The sequence below is a fragment of the Serinus canaria genome, chromosome 6, assembly GCF_022539315.1.
Source record: "Serinus canaria isolate serCan28SL12 chromosome 6, serCan2020, whole genome shotgun sequence".
Lineage (NCBI taxonomy): Eukaryota > Metazoa > Chordata > Aves > Passeriformes > Fringillidae > Serinus > Serinus canaria.
The window spans coordinates 18,514,553-18,527,065 of NC_066320.1; the positions used below are offsets into that span (position 1 = coordinate 18,514,553).

At 37.6% G+C, this 12,513-nt stretch overlaps 1 protein-coding gene across 5 annotated transcripts in view; it reads right to left on the reverse strand.

Annotated features, from left to right (window-relative positions):
• The window catches only part of PANK1 (pantothenate kinase 1), a 43,157-nt gene that overhangs the window by 26,740 nt on the left and 3,904 nt on the right, over positions 1–12,513 (reverse strand). Inside the window, exons 1-4 of one of the 5 annotated variants that reach the window (XM_018910799.3) lie at positions 7,842–7,930; positions 4,112–4,162; positions 3,886–3,998; positions 2,054–2,168 (exon numbers count right to left, since the gene is read on the reverse strand). Coding sequence is in view for 1 of the 5 variants with exons in the window: in XM_030240985.2 (XP_030096845.1) it covers positions 3,886–3,998; positions 7,842–7,936 (208 nt within the window). In the remaining 4 variants the exon portion in view is untranslated. Of the gene's footprint in view, positions 1–2,053; positions 2,169–3,885; positions 3,999–4,111; positions 4,163–7,841; positions 8,176–12,513 lie in introns of those variants that run through there. The other 4 variants (XM_018910795.3, XM_050975998.1, XM_030240985.2 and 1 more) reach the window with 4 other exon arrangements.

Here is a 12,513-nt window from a genome sequence, read left to right on the forward strand (position 1 = left end):
TCGTACGTACACCTAGAATTAGTACAGGACATGGGGCCTCCATGGTAAAACACCTACCAGGAATTCAGAACTATTATAACTGCCTCTAGAAAGGAACACTGCATTAAGCAACGGCTTCATGAGAGGTAATCTGGCATTCTCTCCGCTTCTTGGTTGGGACCAGAACATTATGTTTAGGTAACTGGAAGGGAGCAACAGAAAAACATGCACATCAAGATGGGAAAATGAAGAAAGAGTGTCTGAGAACAAAGTAAAATTTTCTTCCTAAAAGCCTACAAGTAATATTCTGAAGACTACTTAAATACTTAGAGTTTTCTTAATATTCTTATGCATAAGCACTGGTAATTACCAGCCCACAAGTGATTGCCCTAAAGAGGGTAAGAAGAAAGGCTACAAACATTTATTGCTACATGGGGGTTTAGCACTTCCAAAACTGTGGAATTCCTTGAGAAGTCCCTAACTTACCTGATTATGTTTAAACTACAAAGCAGAAGGCTGCTGCCTGGACTGGCAGAGACCTTCATGTCATTTGACAGCAGATCTAGGCAGCTGGCTGGGTACACTTTATGAAATTGTCAAGTGTAATCTCTTGGGGCATGAGGAATCCTTGCTGCTACTGTCCTCAGCTGGTAACATTTGTCCCTTCTCGCAGAAACTGCACATTTAGCCAGCCCCATAGAACAGAAGACCAAACCTGTTTGTCTCTGCATTTGCTGGGAGCAGACACACAAGCAGTTACTGTATCTCAGCTGAAAGTTGGCAACTTTTTACCTTACTCCAACAAAAGCAAGAGCACCTTTAATTGTGCACGTAAATTTCCTTCTGCTAGCAGAACAGTCCTTCCACTGACTCACTGGAATACTGTACTCAAGTACTGTGTCCAGTTTTAGGCTTCTAAAAAACTTTTGGAGTAATAAACAGAATGAAGTGAAAACATCAAGTTTTAGTCTGTGAAATGAAAGATTTGAAGGGGTATACATTCTGGAATAGGTAGCAGCAAAGGATATCATCACAGTTGTTGAGAAACAAGAAAATTCGTCACAACTGCAGGAAGGGAAATTTACTTTCCACTGGAGGCAAGCATTTCTTAGCATGAACCTAGACAAGGAGCAGACTGAACCAGAAGACTTGACTGTTCATTGCTGGTTTGAGAAGAAACTAAATATCTGTGGACAAATGGTTTATGTAGAACTGATCTAGACGTGAAGCAAAAGATAAGGCACCTTTCTGAAGTTCCTTCCAATCCTTTATTTCCAATTAAGTATTCCCCTAACATTTTTCTGTTAATTTGCACAATCATGCCACAGATAGAAGTGGACTAGAACATATAAAATCTGTCAATGAAGTCATGGCATGTATTACTAGTGAAGTTTCTAGCAACTTGGTGCAACTAAAATAAATTTTTCCTCTTCCTTTTACCCTAGCTTTCTAAACAAACCCTGTTTGCCAGTTCAGTTTTCAGTTAAACTTATAAAACAATCTAAACAGAATCTATGTGGAATATTGACAAATAAATTCAAGGATGATTTCAGTTCTTGCACAATTAACATTTACTCCATATTCCTGTCTTTCTTCTTCAACTGAAGCAGGTGGAAAACCCTAGTTTATATTTTAAAATATTTTCTACATATCTCACTGTAAGCCAGCAATCTGGTGGGAAAAGGACTACAAACACATTGTATGCTGAACAATCCAAGACACAAATGACCTTAGATCACTGAATGAGTCTGCTATACTGATTCACTAATATTACACATTTGCACAGGCTAACACTTCATGGATTATTCCATACCTGCCTGTGCTTCAGACACTCAGCTTTCTCCCACCTCTTTTTATTTGTTTATAAACACAGAGGGCAAGTCTGTAATTCTCTAACTCTGTCAGTTTCAGAAAACTACTGAAACTGACAGAGTTTCAGTAGTAGTATCCTATCCTTGCAGTTAGGATACTTTGCCATGGATCAGAAGTGCTGTGCTCCAGGCGTGACAGTTTCAAAACCAATGGAACTGCAAAAACAAACAAACACAAACAAACAAACAAACAAAATACACACCCTTTCAGGCATATTATCTTCTGGCAACCTGGCTTGAAATTTTTTAGGAACCTCTGAGGGTTATATCTCCCTCCTTCATTCCATGGGACTCCTGTATCCGTGGCCAAAGGCTAAGCTAAAATAAGTATCAAACAGGTAAATCTGTTATCCAGAAACAACCACAAAATAATCTTACAGAGCACCAGTGGTGTTATTCGAATTAAAGCTAACCAGCTATAAAGGTTTGGTCATATTTTGGAGAGAAGTGGTAACAAGACACATGAACATAGCTTCTCAAACTACACAGACTGTTTTATGGAATGCAAAGAATGTAAGGAAAGAGACTTCTACTATAGCTGCCTGAGGATTTTTATTCAAGCAGTTGCTGGCACTCTGCCATTCCTGTTTATATTTCTATTCAAATTATTTCCATGTTTATCCTGTTTCCATACTGCAGAACTAGTTATACTAGTTCTTACTCAATTTTTCCTCTTTGAAATAAAGTGAATGCAGTAAAGCAGAATAAATTAACTACTTAGAATATTCCTTACAAAAAAAAAAAAAAAAGAAAAGATACTGTTGATTTGGTTTAGGTATCTTCACATATTGCACATATCAAATAGAAAGTGCCAAGTCTAAGAGTCTGGTATTTCTTCTCAATTTCTCTTCAGAACTCAAAAAAACTCATACTGTTTTGGTGTATGCAAGACCTTTGGTAGACACATGTTTTTTTCAAGTTCTTTTTCTCATAAATTGCAGGCCCTGAAGTCAAACATAACTATATAATGACAATATAGATGTGTAAATCAAATGGGACAGAACAGCTCTAAAACTGTGTAAAATTCTTATCTGGAAAGTGCAATGTCAGAGTATTTAAAATGAACATAAGGACCTCTGGAATTATTGGTGTGACTCAGGAAAACTAAGAAAGTCATACTTCACAACAGCCAGCTCACAAGAGAATTCTGCTTCCCCCAATCACTAATGCATCTGAGAGGGGAAACTGACTGCAGATGGCAGAGGAAATAAATTACATAAATTTAGTCATATGCCTAAATCTTGGTCAGATTGAGGCCAAGAAAGATGATATTGAGACCATCAGTTCCTTCCCTTTTCATCCACCTATTAGTACAGGCTTCTTTCAATTATGCCTTCTGTGGCACTTAAAGAAAACCTGTTGGTGTTATGAAGAAAAGCCCTGCACAGAGAGGAAGCACTCACCTTTTCACCCACCTATTTAGTACAGGCTTCTTTCAACTATACCTTCTGTGGCACTTATAGAAAACCTGTTATCAAGAAAAGCCCTGCACAGAGGGGAAGCTGGAAACATGGAAAAAGGCACTCTGCCTAAGCTGGAATGTTGCTTTGGCAGTCTGAACAGCCCTGAGGAGGAATGTTCTTTCTCTTTGTTGATGACAAATAGGGCATAGATAGATCTCCTAGTCCAAGTGCCAGGCCCAGTGGCCAGGCAAGGCAGCAAGAACGCTACCTGGAATACTGTCTAGACTAGGACACAAAATTATTTGGGGTGGAGGGACCTTAACTACCATTTAGTTCCAAACCCCTGCCACATAGAAGGATACTACCCACCAGATCAGGTTGTTCAGGGCCCCACCCAATCTGGCTTGAATGCTCCCAGGAATGGTGCGCCCACAACTTGTTTGGACAACCTTTTCCAGTGCCGTACTATTCTCTGAGTAGAGAACTTCTTCCTAACAACATCTAATGTAAATCTCTCCTCTGACCCCCTTCTCTAATCCCTATGTGCCTGTGTAATAGATGGCTTACACACCTAACAACAGCAAACTAGGGAATAAGGGTCAGAAGGGTACGTAGGTGTAGGCTGGTCTTACCGTCTTGCCCATCCCTGCGGCTAGACTTTGCAGCAGTCCAAGTGGTTTCTACACATCTCCTCTGGCAGTTCTGAGATGAGGTTAGGGATTGTGGTTGCTGTCTTTCATCCCAACTAAAAAAAAAAGCATGCTGCAGTCACAAAGCAGTCATAACCCTTCTCTCTAAAGCCCTCCCTGCCAATACCTCTATGTCCAAGTAGACAATTATAACTTAGTTCACACTTACTCTTTCCAACTTTGACTGATCCCTGGCAGTTAAAGAGCTGTTGGTGCTCTCCTGTTACAGGAAATGGAAAAATTAAGTGCCTCAGTTCAGACATTTCAAATAAAATTCCCCACATTAGTAACATTTAGGGTCCTTGATTGTTTCTTACTACTACCAGACAGTGAAGATAAAGCAGCTGTTGGAGGTGAATAATCTTGTTTTTTTCCATGCCACAGTTTCTATTCTGCAGAGAATTTTTAAAAAAGAAAACAAACAAGTAATGGATTCAAACTCTTAGGTATGTAAAATGCTAAAAAACTCATTTCCAGTGCACTCTCCTTTGCCCCATAAAGTCTACCTTGTACCCAAGTATTTGGCTCAGTGTACTGCTGCTTATCTTAAACTATCAAACTTAAATATACAAAATGTGATAGTAAAACATGTAAGTTCACAACCCACTGATTGAGAAATAATGTTCATCATCATAAAAAATAAATTATTGCAACAAGTGGCAGAGCACTTAGTAGAGAAAGCAATGGCCTTTGCTCCTGACTGTTCCCCCACAGGCAATTACCCTCATGTATGTATACATACTGTTTTTGCTCAGCTCAGTCTTCACTTTGTTTTCAAATCAGCATTTTCATGAGGTCCTTCACAATGCAACCAGGAGGTAAGTGATAGTTTCAAAACAAACACTTTGTAAGAATGAATGGCTGCCAACTACAAAAGACTACCTCATCCTTATTCAGCACTGCCACATCTAAAGAGGAAGAGAAACTGATTCTCCTATCAACAGTCAGCTGCACAAGAGACTTTTTACTTGCAGTGGTCTCTACTCCCAGAGCTTAAATGATGAAAATCCATGAAATTTCCATGGATATTAATGAAAATGAATCATGTAACAACAGGGAATCTTACTTCCTATGCCTGTGTTTGGAAGAAATAATAAAGGCATCTCTTTAAACTATTCTAGCTGCACACACATACCTCCAATGCAGACAAAACTGGCTTACTCCTCTAACTCAGGAGAGAACACACAGTGTCCATCAGAGCATAGAAAGTACACAGAGGTTTAATTTTCCTTCTTCTAAACTAACCCCAGGATGGGAATTTGTGTAAAAAGGAAACACACCACACCATCAGTATTTCTCCAATAGCAAGGAAGTGTTATGTCTGAAAGAACATTTAAGCACAGGGTTTAAGTCCAAATACCACAACTGACCTGGAGCTAAAAATTTAGTAGAATATGTGCTTTCAGACAGATAAACCAAAGATCTGTTTAGGCTAAAAAAACATTTAGTATGGCCTTGTGAGTTTAAGTTGCAATCACAGACAATAATACACAAATGCTATTATTTTTAAAATACCTTTGTAATCCATGTTTGCAAAAAATGAGTCTTGTGTAGGAAGGAGCTATGCTACAAATGACAAATTTGTCCTTAAATGCTCCAACTACCTGGTTACAAAACAGGGAAACAACTTTATGCTAGCATTGGATGGATTTGCTATAGTTTTGTCTTCTGAATATTTCTAGAACTAGTGACTTTACCTTAAAGTAAGTATGTTCTGTGCTGTGCATTTTATTATGTTCAAGAGGCCAGTTTAGAGCTTTCAGGCTTTCTCAAGGTCAATACAAACTATGTATACAGTAAAAAAGAATACCAGAACTATAGACTTCTGTATAGAATTATAGACTATAGAATTACAGATTTCTGTTTTTTCATTAGATAAATTTTGAAAAAACCCCCTACCATTCAAAGCAACTTTCAGGGTATCTCCTGCATAAGAGGCAATTCATATTTCACTGCAGGGATCTTAGTGTCACCAAAATATTTGTTTCCTAGTAATAAAACATATCTAATACAAACACATGCTTGGTCTAATGGGAATTTAAGACTCAAAGATACCATATGGGTGATCAAAACAAGTTCTTTGGATCAATTATTAACATGGAAGTGTCTAAGAAACATATGCCAAGTACCATGGAGCACAAAAGATTTTATATCTCATAACATACGGCATAACACCCTGGGATGTTACTTTGACACTCACATTTAAAGTTACTTTGACACTCGCTCACAGTAAATGTGTACAATCAGTGTGCTGATCATACACACTGATTGTTCTTTTCAACCCAAAATGGTAAATCAGACTCCTTGATCTCATGAACACTGCTAACCAAATTTTTTGTATTTATCCTTCATTTTGACATGGATGTCAGATAAAGAAGCTACCATTCTTCCATTTGGTGCCAGTGATCTCACACATGGAACGAGAAAACAAAAGCCTTGTGTATCTCCTGTAAAACAGGAGACAAAGATAATTTTTCTTCAGTTTACTAAACCTTTGTATATCCACTGAAAACCGTACTGATACAGCAAAGACATCTATCTCTCATCCTTTTTTCCTGACATCCTTTTTTCCTGACTGCTCTAAAAGTAGTAAGCACCAACGGATTTGCTTTTTGTTCCTTTATAAAATTTAATTAATATATCAAAGGGGACATGTATCTTCATTCCATTTCCTCTTAGAAGGAAAGGGGGAACCAAACCAAAAACCAAAACCAATCAAACAAAAACCAACCCAAACAAAATCCCAAAACACACACACACACAAAAAAAAAAAAAAAAAAAAAAAAAAAAAAAAAAAAAAGAGAGAGAGAGAACAAGCAGATCAAGCAGATCAGGAAGGAAGGTACACATACCACAACAGATAAAGGTATAAGAAAAGTACTGACACAGTGCTTATGAGACATCAGTGGTCATGGACAGTACTTAACATAATGCCCACAAATATGATATTAGTCTTCATTCATAGCCATAACTGCAATCTGATACACGTTGAAATCAATGTGTGACCTAAAATCCTAAACAAAAAATAAAGTTGTCTGATTTATGACCTCCTAATCATCAATTTTCAGACCTTAGATACTCCCAGAACATATAGAGAGATACACAGACAAAGTCATTTTTAGAACATTCCCATATTTTGAAGCAAATGCAAAAAGCACCAGTGATGGACTCATCATGACTATTTTCATAGGAATGGCAAAGACAATTCATGAAAACATTAAGAAAAAACCCCTTATCTTTTCTGCAGAGAGAAATCAGGCTGGAACCCTAATTTCAGTGAACTAGAAAGTCTGTGATTAAAACAAAATCCCCAAAGTCACCACCCCCAATCACCAACCAAGTTAAGATTTGATTATAAGCAGATTGACTTCAGTCACAGCACAGACTGACATAAGGAAAAAAGGAAGAAGACAAAACATAGTCCTGAATTTAAATAATTTTCACCTACATGGTGCTCTGTGCACACAGATCTTCAAACCCTTTACAAACTGTGAATAACTGCTCTTCTCACCTTCCATTTAAAGAAAAAAGAAGCAACAGTGCTAAAATAAAAAGTAGCAAGAGAGCTGAGAAAGAACTTGCAGACAGGTCTCACTTCCAAAATGAAAGCTATATTTGGATCAGTTTGACCCAAACCAGAAATTTAAATGTCCATGCCCAGCAACTGAAAAATTTAGTAGCAGAATTCCAGAGTCATTCTCAGATTTTTTACTCATTTGCCTTGGCAGGGTCATTGCTGAAATGGAAATCTGAAAGACTCCTATTTGAAAACCATCAGAGTACCTTATTTTTCTTAAAAAAAAAAAAAATTTAGAAAACAGCCTCAGTTCCCCAGAAGCTGAAATCTCAGGAAAACTGGCTAGCAGTGCTTAGGCAGGCTGATTAGCAGTCAAACTTACATTTCATCAGGCAGAGAACATGCTGTCTTCCATTTGGCATGGCAGTGCCCTGGAAATACTCCCCCTTCATGCTGCTTATTGGAAACAGGATCCATTTGAGTTTAAATACAAAACAAAAAAAACCCTTGCTTGCAATTTCAGCAAATTAATTCATCAGTATTAGCTTCCTTTGTTGAAGTTCCTTGAGCATATTAGAAACACGTTTTCACTTCTCTGACATTTCTCGTTCTGCTTGAAAATTCAATGAAAAGGTGCCTATTTATCTTTGCATGTACATAAACCCAAGTTATGTCACCTGGCCATTTACCAGCGTGATCAAAGTTCCAGGCACACAGGTAATTGACCTCAAAGCACGGTGTTTGAAGTCCCTGTTTGACATGATTTGTGTTACTCTCTGCGTCAGTAATTATTTCATCTGTTGTCCACTATATGTGTAACCAAACAAGAGAAAGAGAATACAAACTACTATTCAGTGCAGCTTGCTTAAGACATTCTCCAGTCTCACTACAGGAATAATTTCAACTATTCTAAAAAATAGCCTACTTTCTGAGAATAAGGCTGTATAGATATCTGCAATAATTATGATTATTTTCTAATCTTACTATAAACTCTAATTCTCAATTAAAAAACCATAGTTGAGAAACATGAACTTTTCACTAAAATATGCCTGACTTTCCTTTTCATTGCTTCAGCTGAAAATCATTCAGAACTATAAAAACAAAATTGCTTTCTATTTTTGTTGCATGATGAACTCCGACCATAGAGGCAACATGTGACTTCTTTAGATTGTATGTACACCCAAATGAAACTGGGCTCCCAGGAAACTTCAATGTGAGTTAATAATACAGAGGAAGAACAGAAACAAAGGGAATCCATGGTGGGGAAAGGGAAAGACGAGCAACAGACTTGCCTATTCAGAGGCCAGAAATCCCAAGTTTATAGTCTGGGTTCTCTTCCCATCAGAGGCAGGCTTTGGCATTAGTTGTGGTTTCATCAGATCAGACCTGCACTGTGCTAGTACTTTACAGACTGCAGCCAAGGAGGAGCAGGGAGGGCATGGAAAGAAAAAGAAACAAAACAGAGAGAGGATTATGGCTAACAGCCTGGTACTATATTCATCCCAAGCAAATATGGCATGAATCTTCCCATCATCTCCAGATCAATATCCTCAATATTATTCATCAAACAATTTATTAAGAATCTGAAGTGAAAAGTTTAATCAGATAAATGCTCCTGTGATGAGGCTTTACCCATTCTTGGATGAAAAGAAATACATACCAGATTAGATTTTCCTTGTCCAAATACACTCCTGAGATTCTTGGTGTCCATGGCTGCTTCAGACACCCAGAAACTAGCTACAAATCCTACCTCAAAAGGAAAAAAAACCATCAGATTGAAGAAATCTGTATGCAGAATATGTCCTCAACCAGGACTGTGGCATAACTTGCAGGATATAGCTACATTTTATACACCCAAAATCATGCCTCCTATTTAGCTGTAACAGCAATAGACATAAAACTATAGCATCTATTTCTGAGTCACTTGTCTTGGATAATTAGTTTGCCAAGAGCATGAGTCACCAAGATAGAAATTAGTTAGAACATGACTAATTTTTAATTTTATACTAATATTATCCTTAAAAAGGAAAAGGACTCCTCTCTTCCCCGCAAATTTTTAAATGTTTTGGTTCTTTTTCTAATGCCCAAATGTGCTTTACATAGAATATCTGGATCAAATGTTGAAATAATTATCTCATTTTTATATCTCAGAATTATTTATTTTTATTATCTCAGAATGATTTAACAGTAATTTTTAAACATGTATTCTTCAGCGGTCCACATAGACAATGAAATGAGGCAGTATGACAGTACTTGGCAACTCTGTACAAAGCACCTGACTGAAACTGAAGTCAGATACTATAATTTGTTTAAACATGACAGGAAAATTCAGATGCACAAAACTGAATTAGCAACAATGGAATTTCACCATTTACCTCTCAATTTTTGCAAAACAGGATTTACTCTGACTACTGATGGTCAGATCAGCCAGTACGTAGTGGCACTCAACCCTTCAGTTTCTTCAGATTTTAGCTGTGAGTAAAGTTTCAGTAAGGTAGCCTGAACCATTTCAAAACTCTGCTTATCCTTGGCTGCAGCATGTTGTGACAACATCAGGCAGGGCAGCATCAAATTGAGAACAAGATGTTAAACTACCTTTGGGAAAACTCTCTAACTCTGCAAGTCTGGATATGCTCAAAGGCTGCAATCCAGGCAGGCACCTGCATATTCAAGTCCTTGCTGAAGAATTGCCAAACATGCAACTTTACAAACAGTTTAGCCTTGCCAAGACTGCCTAACACAAGAGAAGCAGCCCTGCCCTCCTGTCCCACCAGCACTTCTGCCTGCTCTTCTGCTGCCCCAGCATCTGTTTGGCCACACAGATAACTGGCTGATTTGGCTAAAAATAATGGCATAAGAATGTGTACAAAAACAAAGTTAACTGCTCATTAATCCACCCTTTGAGAAGAACTGAGTTTTCATAGCCTTTCATCTGTTGGTCCACTTTGAGTGAAGAAGACTGTGTTTCTCTGCAAGGAGCACTGTAGTCCAGTTACATGGTACAAATGCAGGCTCTTCTATTCAGGATTATGATTTTGTTCTACGCAGAGCAGACGTCTAGCATGTATTATTTTCTGCCTTCTGTTTGTTTTTCCTCCAGGATGGCCAATGTCCAGCTGGTAATACAGTAAAATGTAAGCCCTGGCCACTTGCTATTGTCAAAGAATCATTATTTTTCAGTCCTTTAAAGGTATGTCACTGGTTAAGAAATTGGTTTTCTCTATGTTCATTCCTTGCCCTTTTATCATGATGTAGGATAACCATGTTCCCCAAAACTAGACATTAATTTTGATATCTAAGCTAAGAGGCTAGTGAATAAAGTAAGGCTCCTCCAAAGGGTAATTTGGGTTACAACTGCATAGCTTAGCTGTACCATGTAGTTCAAGTGCACTTCCAGAACAAGAATTTAACACAGGCCTGAATCCATTCTGAGTGTCTCTCAGCATGGGCTGTACAGGAAGCCCAGGTTAAAACATCTGAAGGTCAGTGGTGTGACTTTCCCACTCCAATCACCTCTTCACGTGAGTTAGAGCAGAAGTTCTGAGTGCCCAAAGCCAGGGTGACATTCCAAAAAAGGTACATAATGTCAGGGAATGGCACTAATTCCTGAGATCAAGACAGGTGGTTGACATTTGGCAAGAAGAAAAGAAACTGTCTTGGGTGTCAGAGCCAGCAAGATGAGTAATACTACACTATAACATAGCCTGCTCCTTGGATTTGGCCCATGTTATTTGAGCAGTAAACTTCTTGCTCTTGATCTGCTTCTTTTAGAGGCACCTTATATTTCTGAGACACAGAAATTGTCCAGTCCTCTGGCTTCTACAGAGAACTTACAGATGTTTGCACCCATTCCTTTACTGGTATTCTCAGCTTATTCACCTAAAAGCTATATTTCTGATATATATTTAGTGGTATCTTGGCCAGTTTTCCTATTTCAGAATTGCATTACTCTAGATAAGTACTGAATTAATGTTCTAATGTATTTATCTTGTTAAGCTTTTAGTAAGATGATAGAGTAACAATTGAGAATGTAACTTTTAACAGAAAGTCTTTGGTAAAGTTTTGGGGCTGTTCTGAAGGTTCTGGGACCATGAGACAGCTATTTAGAGCCTGCATCTTACACAGCACTACAAAAAAAAAAAAAAAAACAAAACCAAAACCTAGGAATAGTCTTCAAAAAGTAATACTAAGGATTAAAGCTTGAATTTCTTACACCATGAAGAATTTCCACAAGCAGCTTGGAAGTGAAGTAAAATTTCTGAAACCTCAATTGAAATAAACTCAAACATGTGTTTTCATTTTAGGGAAAGCCAACTCTGAGATTTTACCGTCAAATTATAGTTACCCTTGTTGGTATTATACAGCTCAGCAGATGATTGAAAAAGAATCAATAACACATGGGGAGAAATAAAGTTTTATTAATAAGATTTGGAATGCACCTCCAGCCTTGAACCTGGAGCTAGCACACTGTCTGCAAATAAAATAGTTAACATCATGTATACAAAAAAGTGGCAATATACGTGGGCTCAGACCTGGAAGGTAAAAAATACATTAAGCAAACCTTTGTAGAACTTAGGCACAGCAAGCTCTAGAAATAAAATTTTTAAAAAAAGCAACAAAAACAAAGAAACAAACAAACAAAAACTCCCAAAAAGCAGGAGGCATTACAAGAAACCAAAGAAAAGTTGGATGCAGAAATCAAATAACCTTCATGAAATATAAGGAACATACATTTAAAAAAACTTCCTGAAGTAGCCACTGTTTCTGGACTGTATCTTCTGTATCAACAATACAACTCAATTTTTATGACAAAAGGTTATAAGAACTTGAAATCCACAGAAAAACTAAGATGCAAGATCCAGACTATGGGAAAACAGTGCCAAAGCTCATCCTGATTTACTCTAAGTACAATATTCAATTTATTATTCCACCTGTAGAGCCATTTCTAAGAGTATGTCCTGAGATATAAGTATAATGCTGATTAGGAGGAAAGAATATTAACCAACTATTCAATACCAGTCATCAGTCTTCCTACTTGTGGATTCTCTGTCAAG